Source organism: Rhincodon typus, chromosome 2 (assembly GCF_021869965.1).
Source record: "Rhincodon typus isolate 14 chromosome 2, sRhiTyp1.1, whole genome shotgun sequence".
NCBI lineage: Eukaryota > Metazoa > Chordata > Chondrichthyes > Orectolobiformes > Rhincodontidae > Rhincodon > Rhincodon typus.
The window spans coordinates 99,861,069-99,881,704 of record NC_063333.1 but is presented as its reverse complement, the minus strand read 5'-3'; the positions used below and the strand labels follow the sequence as shown (position 1 = coordinate 99,881,704).

At 40.0% G+C, this 20,636-nt stretch overlaps 1 protein-coding gene across 3 annotated transcripts in view; it reads left to right on the top strand.

The window, feature by feature from the left end:
- LOC109930204 (apoptosis regulator Bcl-2-like) overlaps positions 1-20,636 on the top strand; it is a 148,226-nt gene that overhangs the window by 73,177 nt on the left and 54,413 nt on the right. The window contains exon 2 of one of the 3 annotated variants that reach the window (XM_048615150.1): positions 8,600-8,692. The exons of the other annotated variants lie outside the window; for them this stretch is intronic. Coding sequence (XP_048471107.1) covers positions 8,600-8,683 — 84 coding nt within the window. The 3' untranslated portion in view covers positions 8,684-8,692. Of the gene's footprint in view, positions 1-8,599; positions 8,693-20,636 lie in introns of those variants that run through there. 3 annotated transcript variants of the gene reach the window in all.

The following is a 20,636-nucleotide window of genomic DNA, read 5'->3' as shown; positions in this document are numbered from 1 at the left end:
CAAGAATGGAGTGGAGGAATGGGTCTGGGTATGATGCCCTTCTGAGTGGCAGTGTGGACTCGATAGGCCAAATGGCCTCATTCTGCTGTGTAGGGATTCTATGATTCTAGATGAGTCTACTTTCATCTCTATCACCTAAGCATTCCTCAAAACCTTTGACTGCTAATCTAACCATTACCTTATAGGTCCCCTCTAGGAAGACTTTCGATGTCGATGTGTGTTATTGAGAAGATGAATGTAACTGCTGCCTCTGAATATATTCCAAATTCTTTCCAACTTTTTAAACTATTGCTGTTTAATCTTGCTTACTGCTTTGTCTTCTAATTTATTGGCGGCTAAAAATGTCTTTCAATCGCTGGACTTTGTCATTTTGCTGAGAAGGCTTTGCATCTTTGCTACACTGTGTGCCTTGTCCAGCTGTACCATCTAAACCTCCATCTTGTTAAGGTCCCTCATGACTACTCCTGTCACGCTGCTTACTAAAAAGGTCTATCCACTGTACATAGATAACAAGGTGAAATTCATTTCTGAAGAAGGGTCCAGACCCGAAACATCAGGGTTCCTGCTCCTCTGATGCTGCTTGGCCTGCTGTGTTCATCCAGCGCTACACCTTGTTATCTCAGATTCTCCAGCATCGGCAGTTCCTACTATCTCTCTCTATCCACTGTACACGATCTTTTACTCTTTCCAGACCTATCTCCTGAATAATTACTTCTATTTCAACCGCGTTTTCTTATTCTCTATTCTTTTACTCCCTTTTATCAATCCATGAGTCATACTACTTGTATATTTAACCAACTTTTGCATTTACCCATTGACATCTTGCTGTTCCCACTATCGTGGTCTTTCTCCAATTATCTGAACTTTCTGGTTGGTACACCACTTAGGAACGTAGCTAAGGCAGATGTTCTCTGGATGAGATTGGTTTGTCTTGTTCATCATAATGATTATGTGCATTGACATTTACCCCTCAAAATGTCAGATCTTCTCCCACTGGCTGTAACTGTCAGATTACCTGAGCACTACCAGCTTCTCCAACATTCTCGATATTTGAAAATTCTTGGTACAGTTCTAATATTTGAGGCAGGGCCCTTGCAGTCTGATTCCCCATATAATATTACAGACTTCCCATTACAGCCTCTTCATCCCCTGTTCTCCTGTTCCTTATAATAGACCATATCACCAGAAATGAAGACTCCCTCAGATAGTCTTATGCAATGTCCGCATATTCTGCAAATCTTTTCGGATTCCTTGCCTTTTGTAGAAAAGTGGTTATCAGTTTTACGTGGGAGAGAAAGCTGAACAAACAGTTGTTTCATCCATGGCTGGGGGATTGTTGTGTAATATAGAAGACAGTTCACTGGATCAGGACATTATTGAGGACATTATTGTATTCTGTTCCATTCCAGAAACCAGGCTTTTTTTGTTTTTTGCTGAGAAATTCACAAAGGATTATTGACTTCCGTAGGCCAGATGCCAATGATTTGGAAATTGCATTGACCATTTTCCCACCATCCAGTAAAAATTAAAACTTCTGTTATCACGTGATATACGTATTAAGTAATAGTTGAGCCAATAAGTCCCACAAAGACAGAAGTTGCTGGAAAAGCTCAGCAGGTCTGGTAACATCTGTGGGGGAAAAAAATCAGAGTTAACGTTTCGGGTCTGGTGACCCTGCCTCAGAACTGTTTCCAGAAATAGAGGTGCAGCCTCTGTCTAATACAGCACAATTGAATGAATCAGCGAGCAAGATACTCGCAGCTCAACTTGCAATAAACACAATATTTTTATGCCATTCGTTCTCATCATAATGGTCATCAGAATCATGTGCAATTATGAGTTACTTAAAATTCAATTGTTTGATTTGTAATTAAAGCACAATTCATTGTTTTAAGATAATTCCTTGAGTTGTGATACCTTAACTCACAGCAAAAACACTTAGAAATGCAAGGGAATGATTTTACTACGGTTCATTTTGCTTTTGGCTGCCATGCCAATCTAATGTTTTGGCTTCATCCATAAATCTGTTTAATAGATTTACCTACTCCACCTCAATGTCTTGCAGCAACTTCACCTTTGCACAAATACCTAGATTTAGCAACCTCCTCCCCACCCCCACACCAAGCAGTCTTGAATCATGGAGTCCTTTATTCTCTGTACTGTTATGGAACTTCCAATTTATGACACAACGGAGGCAGGAATCAATTGTCTTCTCAAAAATTTCTTTAGGGTAGCCGTCGTTTAAAAGAAAATCTTTAATGTAAAATTGAACCAAATTTCTGTGGGATTTATGCTCAAATCTATTAATTTGAACACAAGCACAGACTCAATGTCTAGATAGGTTATATCGAAGACAAAGTCAATCAAAATCTGTAATAAATTCTTCCATGGACAGTTTGACCTTTTGAAATATATCAATGATTGAACACACCGCAGACTTTTAACAAATAATCATTTTTTAAAACCTTGTCCACACATTGTAATAGAATCCAAATCACTGAAATCAAACTTTGAAAATACTTTACTTCTAATCCTACTCCTAATCCTGGTAAAGACAAAGCTAAAGCCATACTTGTTTCCTCTTGGTTACATAAAGTAACTCAAATCTACATTTTCACCTCATTCTTCCATTATTCATATAGTGTACATTAACAAAAAACTGGAATGTAATTCTAGTTGGAGAACCCACAAAATGATACAGGAATTTGGAATTAGGAGCTTTGAGGAACAGTACTTTTGTTAGAAAATTCTTATTAATCCTGCCACCTGAAGAGATAAGTTAATTCTTCTGATACGGTGCCCATCATCCACGTACTGAACAAGAAGCCAATCTGTTTTCCAAAACTCTTGTATCTTGTGCTTCAATGCAAACTGTAGTTTACCGTATCTATATAATCCCTCACCCTTCTACCTGATTGGAGTGCTCTCTATGTATCCCAGGTGACTGCATTATTTTTTGTAAAGTGGGATTAGAATTAGGTTTGTTGTCACATGTACTCACATGAGTGCAGTGAAAAGTTTACAGTGTTGCCACTTACGGTGCCATCTTAGGGACAAAGGTACATGGGTACAAATAAAGAAATAAAATGTTAAGTATTGCAGTCCTTCAGTTTTTTTCCTCCCAATTTGTCACAAGAAATTTGCCTGTAATTTACATGTGACACAGGAAGTGTTATACGAGAGGAAATACATGCAAATCAATTGTTTTTATTATGAATTGCTGACCTACAATTGGTATTGCTTACAGTAAGTCAAATGTTTTATAAGTGTAGGCGTTTTATATGCTGTAAAGTTTCCTGATCAAACAACCATAAACTTCAGGTCACTGAATATATTCTTATTCATTCATGGGATAAGGGCTTCGTTGGTTAGGCCAGCATTTATTGTCCATCCCTAAATCTCCAGAGGACAGTTAAGAGTTAACCACATTGCTGAGGTTCTGGAGTCACATATAGTTTTTGTTGACTTAACAATTTGCTTTTGCCTTTAAAGAACGCATAATTTGATCAGAATAATTGTATGAACTATATAGAACTACTCACTGTTAAGCATATGCATTTGTTTTATAATGTTTTTGCATCTGTAACAAAATATGCTTTCATGCCAGACACCCAATATTCATATCATTTATTGAATGAATCAAGAAGCCATTTCTTGTGGTAAGTTAGATGCCATTGTGTTTCAAAGGAATACAGTACATATGTATAAGTGAGCTCTGACTGTCCAGTACTTTAAGATGTTACAAACTAGCAAAGGTAAGGACTTTTTGGTCAGCCTTGGACAAGACATTGGGGAAGTCTTAGACAGAAACAATGATTAATTTGCAAACTCTCAAGCAGTAGAACATACTGAGCCACAATGCATTAAATCCATTAATGAGCTTAATCTTTGTAAGTAAACACAGGATGAATGCAATCAACAATGTTTACAGCACAGAAGGAGGTCATTCTTCCTTTGTATTTATACCTACTCTTCCCTGGAACCATCTAAATTGTCTCCCACTATTCATCTTTCTCTGTAAAGGCTTGCTTCAAATAATTATCCAATAGCAACCTGACTTGCTTTGAATCTCCCAACTGAACCCTCCACTGGCCCAGACTTGTTTTATCCTTCCCAGAAAGGTCTAACTATCATCCTGAATTTACACTGAAGTGTTCTTCATTATGCTCACTGCAACTCTCTCCTTTTTATGGTTACTCTAAGGCACTTTTTTTGTGCCTCTTCCACTCAATTTACTTTTCCGGAGCCCAGACCTCAATATTCTATATTCTTCCATATTCACTTTTCCTTCAAACTATCCCTTCTCGATACACTCCCAGTAAGTCTACTCTTGTTTTCATTCCCCTGGTTGTTAATAAACAGTTCTTCTACAAATTGTGCTTCCCGTTCAGACAACTTGTCCCACTCTTGGCCATTCACCTCCCCTCCTCATCCTATTATCAGAAGTAGCAAAAGACAATCACCTAAGCGGAGTCCCTGTTGTACTTCATAAAATATACTGTGAACTCTAACAGCTATCGCACTATCTCTAAACTTCCCTTTCTTTCTAGTGCATTTGAATTTATAATTGCTTCACAAAAATGCATCCATTTTCACTCATTTCCCTCCTAACCTACTAATCAATTTTCCAGCATGACGACAGAAAAGATCTAAACTGCTTATAGTCACCAATAATATTTTGTGGATTAGGATTGTTGCTCAATTTTCCTCATTCTTCTTGACTTTTTCACAGACTTCATGTATGTAAACAGTGTTGATCTTCTACACTTGCACAGTTTCTCCTCCAAATCTATCTACATGTATCTATTCTTAGGTCTTCTGGTGCTTGCCCACTTTTTCATTTTTGTTTCTTTTAAATACCTTTACTCTCATCCACTGAAACACTGTTTCCACGTGTTAGCATTTATATAACACATTTTAATATTTTAATATTTTTGAGTCATTTAAGGCATTATTTTTTAAAAATTAATTCATGGAATGTGGGCATTGCTGGCTGGTGCAGCATTTATTGCCGGTTCCTAGTTGCCCTTGAGAAAGTGGTGGTGAGTTGCCTTCTTGAACTGCCGCAGTTCATGTGCTGTGGGTAAATCCACAGTACTGTTAGGGAGAGATTTTGACCCAGCAACAGTGAAGGAATGGTTATATATTTCCAAGTGAAAGTGGTGAGTGGCTTGGAGGGGAACTTGCAGGTGTCATGTTCCCATGTGTCTGTTGTCCTTGCACTTCAAGATGGGAGTAGATGTGAGGGTTCAGAAGGTCTTGTCTGAGGGAGCTTGGTGAATTTCTGCAGTGCATCTTGTGGATAGTACACACTACCACCTATGAGCATGGGTGGTGGAGGGACTGGATGTTAATGAATGTGGTGATAATCAAATAGGCTGCTTTGCCCTGGATGATGCCAAGTTTCTTGAGCATTGTTGGAGCTGCACCAATCTGGGCAGATTAGAGTATTCAGTCTTTGTAGATGGTGCACAGGCTTTGGGGAGTCGGGAGATGAGTTACTCACTGCAGAATTGCTATCCTCTAAGCTGCTCTTGTAGCCACTATATTTATATGGTGAGTCCAGTTCAGTTTCAGGTCAAGGGTAACCCCTCCCCTGAGATATTGATAGTGGTGGATTCAGTGATTATAACACTATTGAATGTCAAGGATTGATAGTAAGATTGTCTCTTACTGGGGATGGTCATTGCTTGGCATTTGTGTAAAATGATTATTAATTTGTTGTTTACCCACTGTCAAGAAACACTGTCCTCATACCATCATCTTTGAATAGACCCTGTTCATGCCTCTTCTGTTTGGTCTGTTATTACTCTATCCATATTGCTATAAGCCTTTTTTTAGCTGTTTTAACATCCTATGGGGGAGATGGATTTTAAACCTGGATCTTCTGATCCAGAGGTAGGGACATTACGGCTGCACCATAAGACCTATGTAAATTTTTAGAGATACTTTTCTGGACAATGAATGCTTAGGAAGTGTAAATTGGTGTTGAAAGCTCCTGTCGTTTAAGTTCATAATGTATGCATTTAAGAATGACATAGCACATGTTTTCCCCAAAACGATGATATCAGTTGAAGGAAAAGGGTAACTACAGAGTTTGCGTTTTCTTAGAATTCCCAGTGTGAGTGGAAAGATACAACTCCACATGCTGTTAAAAGACTTTTTTGTTTTTGCCAAGTGACTTGAAAATGATCCGTTGAATCATCATTTCAAAGCGTTTTTATTTGTACATGGGATTTGGTGACACTAGCAAGTTCTGCATTTATCGACCTTGAGAAAGTCATAGTGAACTGCTACCTTGAACCAGTACAGTCCAAGTGGTAGAGGTATATCATCCCTTTTGACATGTAATCTCTCCAGCCTTCCAACCCATAACAGATCTTACCTTTTATTCCATTCTCCCCTTTCCCTTGCTGGGTAAACCCATAATGCTGTAAGGGTGGGACTTCCAGTGATTTGAAAAGGGACTGTGAAGGGACAGTTTCAGTTTCCAAATCAGGATGGTGAGTGACTTAGGGAGTGGGGGTGGGCGCAAGAGAGGGCCTGTGGGGCAGGGGAATTGGGGGTGGGGGTCGTCAGAGTGCTCCCATTGCATTTCCTGCCTTTGCCTTTGTAGGTGGTAGAGGTCACGCATTTTGAAGGTATAATTGAAGGAGCCTTGGTGACCTACATCATGTAGATGATACATTTTGCTGCTACTGTGCCTCATTGGTAGAAAAAGAGTGAATCTCTAAGGTTGTGCGTGGGAACTAATCAACTGCTTGGTCGTGAGCAGTTTTGTTGGAGCTGCACTCATCAAGGCTAGTGGAGCGTATTCCATCACTCTTTGATTTGTGTATTCTAGATTCTGGACCTGCACTGGGGAGACGAGAGGTGAGCTACTCATCACAAATTCCCAGCCTATGACCTGCTCTTGTCGTGACAGTATTTATAGATATCAGTGTTGTCTGTATTGAAACAGCTAGGCTGGTGTCACAGCTAGTTGTGGAGCACAGGCTTTCAGTCCTGAAGACAGGATGTCAGAGCCGATAGGCTTTGCAGTATTCAGTGGTAATATCTGTTATTTGACATCATTTGGAGTGCATGAAATTGGCTGAAGAATGATATCTGCAATGCTGTGATTCCAGATGGAGGCCAAGTTGGATTACCTGCTTGGCACTTCTGATTGAAGTTGGTTAACAATACTTCAGCCTTGTCTTTTTGCAATGATGTTTATGTTCCCATATTGAGGATGGGGATATTTCTGGAGATATCTCCTCCTGTTGTTTAGTTGTCCATAATCATTTATGTCTGGATGTAGCAAGACTACAGAGCTTGGATCTGGTTTGTTGTTTGCGGGATTGCTTAACTGTGTGCAAAAAAATTATTATGGAGAAATAGAAGTTGCAAAATTTTGCCTTACTATGATATTGTCATGTAATGCTGGCTGGACAGCTGGTTGGTGCTGCAGATGACAACAACAATGAGGTTAAATTCCTGTATTGGATGAGGTTATCATGTGGCACTCTCCTTCTCTACCTCCGCTCTCACCTGAGGTATGGTGACTCTTAAGTTAAACCATCATCAGTCATCCGTTTCTAATGAGAGAGCAGCACTATCATCTGTTTGGACTTTAGTGACTACTTTATTTTTGTAATGGTGCGGATTGTTTTATTTAGTCATTGTAAAGCCAATCCATGTCATTGTTAGCAAAGCCATGAGTGAATGTATTATAAGTATTGCATATTTTCTGTTCTACACTGATGACATGGTCGTCTTTTTCTGTTGTCATCTTATCTCAATTCTGTGTAATTTTGAGTTGTGGTTGTGAGTCTTTTTTTAAACCACTTTTTAATGAAATGTCTTCCATGTGAAAAATCATTAACAATTAACATCAGTATTTGTTTAATTGGGCAAATTAATGAAAACCCTTTCTTCTAATATATTTATTTCCCTGAAACTGCTGACTGGAGAATTCAATACTGCTACGTTAAACAAAAACCCAATAACATGACTAATCTTGCATCAGAATCTTGTCTTTTATTTTGTAATCAACCTGATCAGAGATATTATCGCACACCTCTGGAGCAGGTGGAACTTGAACCTGAGCTTCCTGTTCCAGAGATAGGGACACTGCCACTTTACCACAAAAACCCAAATTTTGTCTTTTATAACAGAGTTCACTGGATGTCTAATTTACGTATGTACAAAATGTTTGTACATGTATAAGTATGATTCTTTCACAGCAGGTTGTGTGTCCTTGTGCTGATGTTTATTTTCTCAATATCTGTTTTGCCAAATTATTCTAAGGTATGATATAGAATTAATTACAACTTATAACTATTTAGCACTCTGAACAAAGGGAACTTGGATAGCTATACTTTAGCAGGAACAGGGTCTCGTGGATAAGAAACACTTAGAGCATGAGTGGAGGTAGATGACGAACTAGAGAAAGATGCAGGTCTGGGGCTAGTTCTCCCTTTGTCTTTTGTTCAGACTGCCATCTCATCTGCTGCACTCTCTCATCCTCCCCCTTTGTCAACAACATAAAAATCATCTTTTCTCAGTCTGAAGAAGAGATATTATAGTCAAAATGTTAATTTTTTGTTTTTGTCTCCAGGGTTGTGGCCAGACAGCACTTTCAGCTTTTATTTCACATCTCCAGCATAAGCAGTATATTGCTGTAACTTTTCTTCCCCACTAAATAATTGGGCCAGTGATGAGTTGGGATCCTTCAGGAGCCATTAATTGATCCTTTGAATGGTAAGTGCAGAAGGTGCCCGATGTATCCTTGCATCCAGCACTTGATTGTGGAGGTGGTGAGAAGGAGGCCGATATCTCTCGGGGCCCAACTTGCCCAGTTATTTGTCCTTCTTGCCAGAGGATAGTTGTGCCCATTGTAAATCTCTTACTTAGAAGCCTTAATTCATGTTGATGGTGGACACTCTTGGTGACTTGATCAACCAGCCCTAAGGGGAGTCTGTCAAGTCATGGTGTGGTGGAGCCTGGCCCACTATTGACAAGATTATTTTGTTTTTTCTGTTACTCGGGTCTAATGTTTAAACTGTTTCCCCCACTATGCTGTTTGAATCAAAAGTTCGAAATCTGTTCACTGTGATAGTAGTCCTATTTTTGAATTGAAAACAAACTGGAAACATTCTTTATGAAGGATTTGAGCTAAAATGTATAAGTTATGACCTTATAATTTCAGGATATAGTAGAGAATGGGACAAATATATATGTTTGTAACACCTGTACACTCACTTCACATTTGGAATTACAACATAATTGTCTATATAAGAAACAAAACCAGAAAATTCTGGAAATATACAGGAAACTTCTTGGTGTCTGTTGAAAAATAAGACCAGGTAATCTTATGGGTATAACCTCTTGTCAGAACTGAAAACCACAAGATAACCATTCTATCGGCATTAAAAAAAGAGAGAAAAATGCTTGTAAATGGAACCTTTCGATAAAGCTAAACGCTGATGCAGAGATATTTGTAAGTATCTTCTGGTAAATTAGTTTCATGATTACCCTAATCATTTAACGTTTGACATACTATATGGTGTTCCCTGTAAGAATGACATTCAGATGGTATAGTGCCAAATACGTAGACATTCTCAGCTATCATTATTCTTGAGTTAGCCATTATTCTGTGGTAGCTACTTGGCATGGTATTATTTGACAAAGCCTTGTTAAGCTTCTCCTGGAGAATACAATTTAAAAATGTAATCACATAAAAGCAATTGTGCCAAACCAGGCAATGCAAAACTGCTTGTATTAATTTGGAATAGTTAGTGTAATGGAATGTCCAAAGGTGCATAACAGGATCATAAAAAAGCAAAGTATGACACCAAGCCACATAGGAGGGTATTCAGTTAGATAGCCAAAAGCTTGGTCAAAAGAATATCTTAGGGGTATCTTAAAGTGGAACGCAAGGCTAGGGGTGCGCAGGGCCTTTGTAGGCACAGCCACCAATCACAGAGCGATTTAATATGGGGATGCAATAGAGGCCCATACAAGATGAGCACAAATATCTTTGAGGATTGTAAGTCTGGGGGAGATTATAAAGATAGAAGAAGGAAAGCCATAAAAGGGACTTGAAAGCAAGGATCAGAACTTTAAAATTGAAGTTTTGCGTGAGCACAGGAGTGAATAAAGGAATGGGACTAGCTGTGAATTAAGACATGAGTGAAAAATTTCGAATGATCAAGTTTACAGTGAGCAGAATGTGAGTGACCAGCCAGGTATGTTTTGAAATGGTTGAATCTAGAAGTAACCCAGCTTTGAACAAAAGGTATGAGCTGAGACAGGGATGAAGTCAGAAAATGTTATGCAAATGCAAATATACAGTCCTAGCATGAATGTAAGGGCAGAAGTTCATTTCAGGATAAAATGTGAAACTGACGTTACAAATGACTGTATTAATTTCTAACTGTTGCCAGGGAAAGGGAATGGAGTCAGTTGCTATAGAACAGAGGATAGAGCGGGGACCAAATACTGTAGCTCCAAACTTAACAATGTTTAACTGGATGAGATTTCACTTCATCCATTACAAGATGGCAGTTAATTGCTCTGATAATTTAGCAACAGTGAAGGAGTTATGAAAAGTGGTGAGGTGGCGCAGTTTTTTTTTCCCCAGCATATATGTAAGACCTAAAGCTGTGCCTAAGGATACTGTTGACCAGGAGCAGCATATGATGAGAAACAGAAGGCCACCGGAGGTAACAGTGCAGAAGAAAATACAACATCGCAAGTAATTCTCTGGTCATGGCTAGATGAGTCAGAATGATGCCAGCTGGATGAGAATGGAGAGGCATTAGAAGTGGTTGGTTAGGTGGTATGGTTAGCCATGTCAGAGGTTGCAGACAGGTCGAGAACAAAATGTTCAACTTTGTTCAACATAGGTTGCCATTCGTGACATGGTGAAGAGCAGTTTCAATACACTGGCAAGGAAGGACATCTGACTGGGGGTGGGGGGGTGTGGGGTTTGAATATGAAGCTCTGGGAAAGACCGGGTTGGATTTGGGAAATGATAACCTGATCAAAGACTTTGGAGAAAATAGGGAGTGACTGGAAATGGGACAGTAATTTGGGAGAATGGTGGGTCAAGGGTCTTTTTTTGTGAGGAGGTGGTGATGTGGACTTGAAAGAGAGGGAGAACAACTCTTGACAATATCAATTAACATAGTCGAAGAGGGCTGGTTGTGTGGTTGTTTAGAACTGATCCCCACACCCCTGACCAATTAGAAAGGACAGCCCCAACTGATGAGTGGCTGGACCGTGACTGATTTCTGGACAATTTGAACTAATGTTAATTCCTGGACTGGTTGCTTTTGACCTGCGGGATTGACCATGGTCCACTCTATCGACCGTAGTGATATGGAACCCCTGACCCATAAGATCATAAGAAATAGGAAAAGGAGTAGGCCGTTGAAGCCCTCCGTCTGCTCCGCCATTCAGAAGGATCATGGTAAATCCGACATTCCTCACATCCACTTTCCTGCCCTTTCCCAGTAACTCTTGATTTCCTCTACTGATCAAGAATCTATCTATGTCAGTCTTAAATGTACATAAGGGCTCTGTCCCCACAGCTCCCTGTGGCAAGAAGTTCCAAAGAGACTGAACCCTCTGAGACAAGAAATTCTTCCTCATCTCGGCCTTAAATTGTTTATTATTTATTCTGAGACTATGTTCTCTAGTCCTGGCACCCCCAGGAGGGGAATCATCCTCTCAGCATCTGCCCTGTCAAGCCCCTTAAGAATCCTAAGGATTTCAATGAGATTACCTCTCAGTATTCCAAACTCCAGTGAGTAGAGTCCCAAGGCTTAGCCTTAGCTCCTAAGACAATCCCTCCATACCAGGGATCATCCTCCTCTTGCTTACAATTAAATGATATCTTTCCTTAAATAAGGGGATCAAACTGTTCACAGCACTCCAGACGTGGTCTCACCAGCACCTTATGCAGTTGTAGTAAGACTTCCCTGCTCTTCTACTCCAACCTCCTTGAAATAAAGGTCAGCATTCCATTAGTATGCTGATTTATCTGCTGTATGTGCTATGTGCTAGCTTTCACATGTACAAGTACCCCCAAGTCCCTTTGTGTTGCAGCTTTCTGCATTTTTTTTCTCCATTTAAATAATACTGTTCTTTTGTTCTCCCTTCCAAAATGAACAACTTCACATTTTCCACATTATACTCCATTTGCCAACTTTCAATATCTGCCTACAAAATGTTTGTATTCTTCTTGCAACCTGCCTTTCCACCTATATTTGTGTTATCTACAAATTTGGTGTCAGTATGTTTTACTTCCTTCTTCTAAATCATTAATCTATATTGTAATCAATTGTGGTTCCAGCACTGATTGCTTAGGGATGGGTCACCAACCTGAAAAAAAATTCCTAATCCCCACTCATTATTTCCCACCCATTAGCCACTTCTCTTTCCATGCCAATGTAGTACTTCCAACACCGTGGGCTTTTATCTTTTGACTTAATCTTTTGTGAGGTACCTTGATGAACACCTTCTGGAAATCCAAATACAACACATCTACCAGTTCCCATGTCTGTTCTGGTTGAGACTTCTTAGAAAAGTTCTAGTAAATTAGTCAGACAAGATTTCCCTTCCGTGAAGCCATGCTGATTATGCTTTTTTAAATTATGATTTTCCAAGTGTTCTGTTATTGCTTCCTTAATAACTGATTTCAGTACGTTTCCATTAGATGTTAGACTAATTGGACTGTAGTTACCAGCTTTTTGCCTTGTTTCCTTTTTGAATAGGGGTGTCACGTTAGCGGTTTTCCATTCCTCTGGTGGTCCTTCAGAATCCAAGTATGTTTTGGAAAATTAAAACTGATACATCCACTATATCTGTAGCTACCTCATTTAGGATCCTAGGATGCAAGCCATCAGGGCCTAATTTGTCTAAATACTGTACCTTGAGTGATGGTGCTTAATTCTTCCCCCATATTCTTTGTTATGAATGGAATGTTCAAAGTATGTTCCACCATAAAGACTCACACAAAGTATCTATTTAACTCCTCTGCCATTTCCTTGATCCTAATACCTTCTCACCAGCTTAATTTCCTAGGGAGCCTATGTTCACTTTGACCCCTCTCTCTCTCTCTTTTTGTATATTTAAAGAAGCTCTTATTGTCAGTTTTTATATTCCTTGCTATTTTGCCCTGGTAGTTTATTTTCTCTATCTTTATTGATTTTTTTTTTTTAGTCCTCCTTTGCTGGATTCTGAATTTTATCCCAGTCTTTGGAACTATCACTGACTTAGGTTTCCTTATTTGCTTTTTTTTTAACTCAATATTTTTCTGAACTTCCTTGGTTGGCCATGGTTAGTTTATCCCTCTCTTAGAATCTTTCCTCCTTACTGGGATTTATTTTTCCTGAGAGTCCTGAATTACCTCTTTTTTTTTTAAATGTCTACCACTGCTTGCTTACTATCATTCCTCCTAATCTATCTGCCCAGTTAATTTTAGCTAACTCTATCCTTATTTTATTGTAATTCCCTTTATTTAAGTTAAAAACAGTTGATTCCAACCGAAGTTTCTCATTCTTGAATAGAATTTGATATTCAGTCATGTTACGAACACAACTACCATGGGGATCTTTACATCGAGGTCATTTATTAAACTTGCCTCATTACCTATTACCAAATCCAAGATAGCCTGCTCCATGATGTATTGCTCCAGGAATCTATCCATAATGCGTACCATGAATTTGCTGTAGCCACCCTTTCCAATTTGATTAACCCAATCAACATGATTAAATTCATCCATAATTACTTTTACATGCTCCAATTATTTATTGATTTATAGGCTTTCCAACAGAGTTGCGTCGGCTTGGGTGTTTGTACACTACTCCTACCAATGTTGCCTTTTGCTTTTTTTTTTAACCTCCGCCCGAATGTACTCAATATCATCAGAGATTGTCTCCGTCTCTGCCTCTGCCTCTGCCTCTGACCACCCCAAATGGCCGACTGTGTCCAAGCAGCTGAACTGAGATCAAATGTTGCCCTTGACTAACTAGCTTTGGTGGCATCGATGGCAGTTTCTCTTGACTTAATTGAGGACTGCTCCCTGTAGACTTTGAGGCATGATCATTTGGTTGAAACACAAGCAGTGCATTTGCCACCTGAGCTACTGACATATGGAGTACATGTCATATTGATGTTACATAGTGCTGTACAGCAACACATCCTACCCCTTGACTGATCACGACTGGCAAACATGACAAGCTGCCTGGTTTTGTGTCCACTAAAAGGGCAGGACGAGACAAAATATTGAGAGCCTGTAAGTTCTGAATGAGTTGGCAAGGCAGAGATGCAGTGAGCATCCAAGCTGGCACAAAGTGAGCGAATGCTAAGAGACTAAGTTGCTTGTCCCTGCGCACACCGGTCTGGTAGGTTTCATTGCAGCATCGAAGTGGATAACCATATGTTAGATGAGTCATTGATGTGCTGAGGCTGGTGCATGTCTGATGCCAACCTCTGTGGTAAGAGGGGGCAAGTGCTCACCGTCTGTGAAGCGTGCCTTGAGATGTTGGGAAATGCTGGCCAAGTGGAGGCCCAGAGGAGCAAGTGGCAAGCTGGAGCCTGCTCTGACTGTCATGTCAGGAATTGTCAGTATCTGATTTCTCTCCACCTTGTCAGAGAATAGGAAGCTGCCATCCTCATATATATGAGCTGGAAATAAGCAATAAGGAGATATTAATGCTTGCAGATAAGCCTGTCACTGCTCACTAATGAGATTCTCATCTCGCTGTTAACACCTTGGGTGAAAAATTGAGATTCTTTTCCCCGACAGGAATCACATTTTCTGAATCGATTTGCCATTGCATCATTGTTCAGTAAATGGAAAAACTCCATCCATAGTGTCACTGGGGACTAGGACATATCAGCATTGGAGCTGTGAGTGTAGCTGAGTAAAACAGAAGTTGCAGAAAAGTTGTGGCAAATGGAGTGTCAAAGGCTGATAGATGGTGTTTTGCCAGAGCTCTTTAAGAAACTATAATTCGGCAACATTTTAACGTATTTGTGCATTGTATTTCCATTTTTTAAATTGGTGCCTTTCTAATTTACCTTAATGCATTGATATGAGTGTCTTTACATCTGCACTTTAAACTTTTTGTCCAGATCTAGAGTCTTATTTTTAAAAAAAATCCTAATTATAGATTATTTCACTACAAATCTGTTTGTTTTTGACAACCTATCTTTTGAGTAACCTGGGCCAAAAAGTCAAACTGAAACAGTAGCTAGGTTAGGAAGAATTATTTATAGTGGACAGGGACTTTTTACACATGCTGATTTTAAAACTCTTCTGATTGGCTGCCATGTCCCATTGCAGCCCTAGTTTGGGGGAGTGGGGAGAACCCTTTTTTGTTACGACTGAGATTTTGTTTCATGTTACAAAACCCTGCATTATGCTCGGTCCATTATTGTGGCGTTAGTCCAGAATATGCAAATACTTAAAAACCAGGTGAACATGAACCATGGGTTTTCATTGGTTATAATTAGTTGAAGTGTTAGGTTGTATTACTTGAACTCTAAGAACACCGGTAGTGGTAACTAACTTCGTTCTAAGAAATTAGGTGGTTTTGATGCAATACAATCTTTTGTCACTTCTTAGTGCTTCCTGTAGAGTACATATAAAATTGCATAGGAGAAAAGTGACTGGACCCAGCTTATAGAAGCACTGTACAGGAGATGTTGCATTAATGCTTGCTAGCAACTGCTCACTGCTGAGTGAATAAATGATAGATGTTTAGCTTCCTGTTTGAGAAACGACTGTAGGCTTTAACTATTCATTAACTAAACCCCATAATTATTTAAAATAATGCACTATTGCTTTAATGAGTGACTAGTACTGAGATGTGGTTGTTGGTGCCTACAATGGTTTTTATCGAATAGAAGTTGCAATGGAAAATCTGCATGCCAAGTAAGAATGACGCTCCTTCTACAATTACTTGGGAAGTTTCTATGCTTGTATAGAATAAGGCTTCAGTTTCTGGCTATGACTTCACTTGCGCATTTGCTTGAAGTAGTTTCTAAATAATAAGTAGGTTCTTGCCAGCTTACCTTTGTGTGTCTTTTTTAAATTTGTGAACTGCAGCTTGCAAGTACAGCAAAGCAGCCAATGCTTGCAAACTATTTACTCGGTGGAATTTCCTGAATTAACAGAATCATCATGTTGCATGGTTTGACTTTCAACATGCTAATTAGTGTTCTGAAAAGAACGGCAGTCATCAATGTTAATGATTCAAAGTAAGTAGTGTGAAAAATGGAGCAAAATACATCTTTGAGGTTTTTTTCCCACTCCGTTGGGATAATGTGGGACTAAAGTGGAGCATTGGGTGAACTTGCCAATGGTGTGATAACTCTGTCCTTGAGGATCTTGTTGACAGTCCACTGGATCCACTCTGCAGGAATTCAGACTCTGAAAAATCAGTGTTCCTCCTAAACTCATAGTTAGGCATTGGATTGCAAGTTCACAGCTTTGAAAATCAGGCCTTCTGCGATACTTTCAATCTACTTTGTTCTTGTAGTGAAATGAGTTGAATGAGAACGATGAAGTCTTGAGTGTTAAATGATCGAGAAGCACATTTTGTTAAATATAGTGAATGACTGCTTTAACTTTTGCAGTGGTCAAACTATGGTTTATCCAGTTTAGGAGCATCTGATCTCATTAATCAGTTCAAGTTGTACAAATCTGTACATATTCCAAAATTTTCCCTACTTCATTTTTTTTTACAAAAAGCAATATGGGGTAGTGGGGAGAAGAGAGCAATTTTGTCCTTAATTTGTGAAGATGGGCTTGTATTAATATGTTCAAGCATGTTGCTGCCACTTGAAGTATTTAAACAAATTTTCAGTTACACATCCTGAATTGTCTTTGAATTGATAATCTCCCTGTGGGGTAGAAACTGCCGACATTCAGAGGTCATGATTGTGGGCTGTATTTATTTTCTTTGCCCATTATGTGCATGGTTGATTTGGTTCACCATACTATACTTCTGCTGATTATAGTGAGTAGGTTATGGAAATGACTAATGCTGTTTTTACAAGGTACAGTATACTGCCGAGACTTCAAAGCAACCTGTGGGCGATCTGATATAATGCTGTTATTGCACAGTTAAGAGTAGAGAAAGATTGGGTAAGCTGCAGAAAATGATGGAACTACTCAGCAAATCAAACAGCATCTATGGGAAGAGAAAGAGTTAATAGGCTGAATTTATCATAAATTGGTGAAATATTGATTTTGGTGAGTTTCATGGAAGGTTTTTGTCTGAGAATCCTAATGTGTTTTCTCATACTATTCTCCAAAAATTACCTCGTTACCAATGCACCATGCCTCCTACAGTGCCCCACTCATCCTACCTTTCCTTTCACCAGAGGTAGAAGTACACTGCACTGCCAGGACCTGACTGCCAAAGCCGGCAGTCACCAGCTAAAGTGCTGCCAGCTGGGAGTTGCCCTTCACTGTGTGCATTGGAGATGAACCAAAAACAAATGGTTTTCCAGGCACAGAGATGGCAAAGCTGACACTTCATTGCAAATACAAGTGCGCGTTCAGAAGTGTACTGCTATTTAAGAAACAAGTTGCGCTGATTACCCATCCTTGACATCATCCTATCTTAGAACCAGGCCACTCTTCCCCAAGTGTATCCAAACATGTTCTCATTGAACAATGTGGGACCATCACATATTGAAAGGCTTTCAAATAGTTGAGAGCTTTTCCTTTTATTCAGTCACAGCAAAAGTGGAATAAAAAGAAAAGAAGCTGTATTTGTCTCTGGGAACAGACAGGGACTGCTTACCTATTGAGCAGCAACAAATTTGCAGTCAATGCATCCAGTTCTCCTTTACTGGAACTGGGTATTGATTGTGTCTGGTCTGGTTTACTGAGTCTGACACTGCAGCGCTCTGTCATGCAGAATGTGATGTTCCTCTTGCCCCATGTCCTAGTCATCCTTTTCAGAAGATTGCTGCTGCTTTCCCAGCTCTTTGGTGTCCATCGCATCTCCCCTTTTCAATCGCAGTTATGCAGAGTACAGCATGCTAGGATTATGTGGCACACCCTTTCTGGGTTCATGACTTCCCCCAGGCCGATTTAAGCATCAGAATCTCATCTTCAGCAAACCTATCATTTGCTCCACTGTGACCCTGGTCGAAGAATGGGCTGCATTATAGTCTCAATCAGAGGGTTGCACAGGAAACAGGGACTGAGAGTTATCAAGGATATAGGCAACAAGGCAGCTCCTTATGTAGACTTCTAAGATTTGATATTGATGATTACAGATAACTTGCACATTAATGGAATTGAATATTTTTATATTCATAGTGTTAGCCGTGTTACGCTTTCAGTGCAACATGTTTAGTGCCTACAGTGCACCACACCTGGGGAAGGCCAGCTCTTGGCAAAGCTACTGCCCAGGCTGCAGCACTGACTTCATCACAGGGAAACAAGATGAAGTGGTGTGATCTGGCACAAAATACATTGGTAACAGCCTGGATACGTGTGTGGGTTAAAGGTTGTGAGATTCAACACCAGGGTTGGGTCTAGCTGTTCACATATTTCTGTGACAGTGTCCTGGAGCATCCTCATTCTGCAGCAACACTGTACCTCACTCATCTGGGGGGAAGGTGTCAAGCCCTCATGTAGCTCCTGCACATCCTGTGCATTTGAAGCGGATCTTCAGCTGTCACCTCTTCATGTGGCGGCTGTCCAACAGCTGCTGAAGGTTGTTGCTGTTCCTGGCTTGCTAGCGCATCAGTTCCTCAATTTTTCTCCACCTTCATCGTATCACAGGAACAGCAATTAGAGCCCCTGCTGTGGCTTGATCCATTGGTCACGCTTCAATGAACAATAAACAATAAACAATACAGTACAGGAAGAGGCCCTTCAGCCAACCAAGCCTGCGCTGACATGTGATGCCTTACTAAACTTAAAAACTTTTGCCTCTATGCAGTCTGCATCCCTCTATTCCATGCCTTTTCATATATACGTCAAGATGCCTCTTAAATGTTGCTATTTGCCTCCACCACCTTCTCTGGCAGCATATCCCAGGCATTTACCACTGTGTGTAAAAACAAAACTTCCTTCTCACATCTCCTTTAAACTTAACCCCTTTTACCTTAAAACTGTGTACCCCAGTAATTGACATTTCTACCTTGAGAAAAAGACTCCAACTATCCATTCTATCCATGTCTCTCATAATTTTGTAAACTTCTATCAGGTCATCCTTCACCCTTCAACATTCAATTTGAAACAAACCAAGTTTGTTCCACCTCTCCTCATAGCTAATGCCCTCCAAACTGGGCAATATCTTGGTAAACCATTTCTGTACTGTCTCCAAACACTCCACATCCTTCTGGTAATGTGGTAGCTAGAACTGTACACAATATTCCAAATATTGCCTATCTGAAGTTCTACACCACCGCGATATGACTTGCTAATTTTTATACTCTATGTCCAGATTGATGAAGGCAAGAATGCCACATGCCTTCGTGCCTACCTTATCCACTTGTGTGGCCACTTTCAGGGAACTGTGGACCTGTTTGTCTAGATTCCTCTAAAGTTCATGCTTCTAAGGGTTCTGCTATTTACTTCCCTCCTGCATTAGATCTTCAAAAATGTAGATCCTAGCATTGTCTGGATTAAACTCTATCTGCGATTTCTCCACCCAAGTCTCCAGCCTATCTATATCCTGCTGTATACTCTGGCAGTCCATTGCTCCCCCAGTTTCCTCCTCCAAATCATTTACCTATATTATGAGCAGGTGTCCTAGTACACTGCTGGACACAGATTTCCAGTCAGGAAAACACCCTTCCACCCCTACTCTGTCTTCTATGACTAAGCCAGTTCTGTATTGAACTTAACAGCTCACACTGAATCCCATGTAACTTCACCCTTTGTACCAGCTTGCCATGAGGAATCTTGTCAAAGGCCTTGCTAAAGCCCATATAGACAACGTGGTTCAATAAAGTTTGAGAGATATGACGTTCCTCGCACATAGCCATGCTGCCTATCTCTAACAAGTCCATATTTTTTCAAACGTGAGTAAATCCTATCCCTACCACTGAACAAGGGCTCACCAGCCTGTTATTTCCAACATTATCTCAGTTGCTCTTCTCAAACAAAGCAACAATGTTGGCCATTCTCCAGTCCTTTCGGACCTCTCCCATGACTAAAGGGAATTCAAAGATTTCTTACAAGAGTCCAACAATTTCCTCACCTGCCTTCCTCAGCATTCTGGGACAGATCTCATCAGGTCCTGGGAACTTGCATATCTTAATGCTTTTCAAAATACCCAACACCACCACCTTTCTTTGTATTGACATGCCTTCGAATATCAACATACCCCTCCCGAGACTCACTATCCACCATGTCCTTCTGCTTTGTGAATCCTGATGCGAAGTATTCACTAAGGACCTCCCTCACTTTCTTCAGCTCCATGCATAAATTCCCTCTTTCATCCTTGAACCGACCCACCTTTTCCCTCGTTAACTCTCTTGCTCCTTCATATATGTATAAAATATCTTGGGACTTCCCTTAATCCTGTTTGCCAGAGACATTTCATGGCTGTTTTTGGTCCTCCTAATTCCTTGTTTGAGTTCTTTCCTGCTGTCTTTGTATTCTTTGAGGG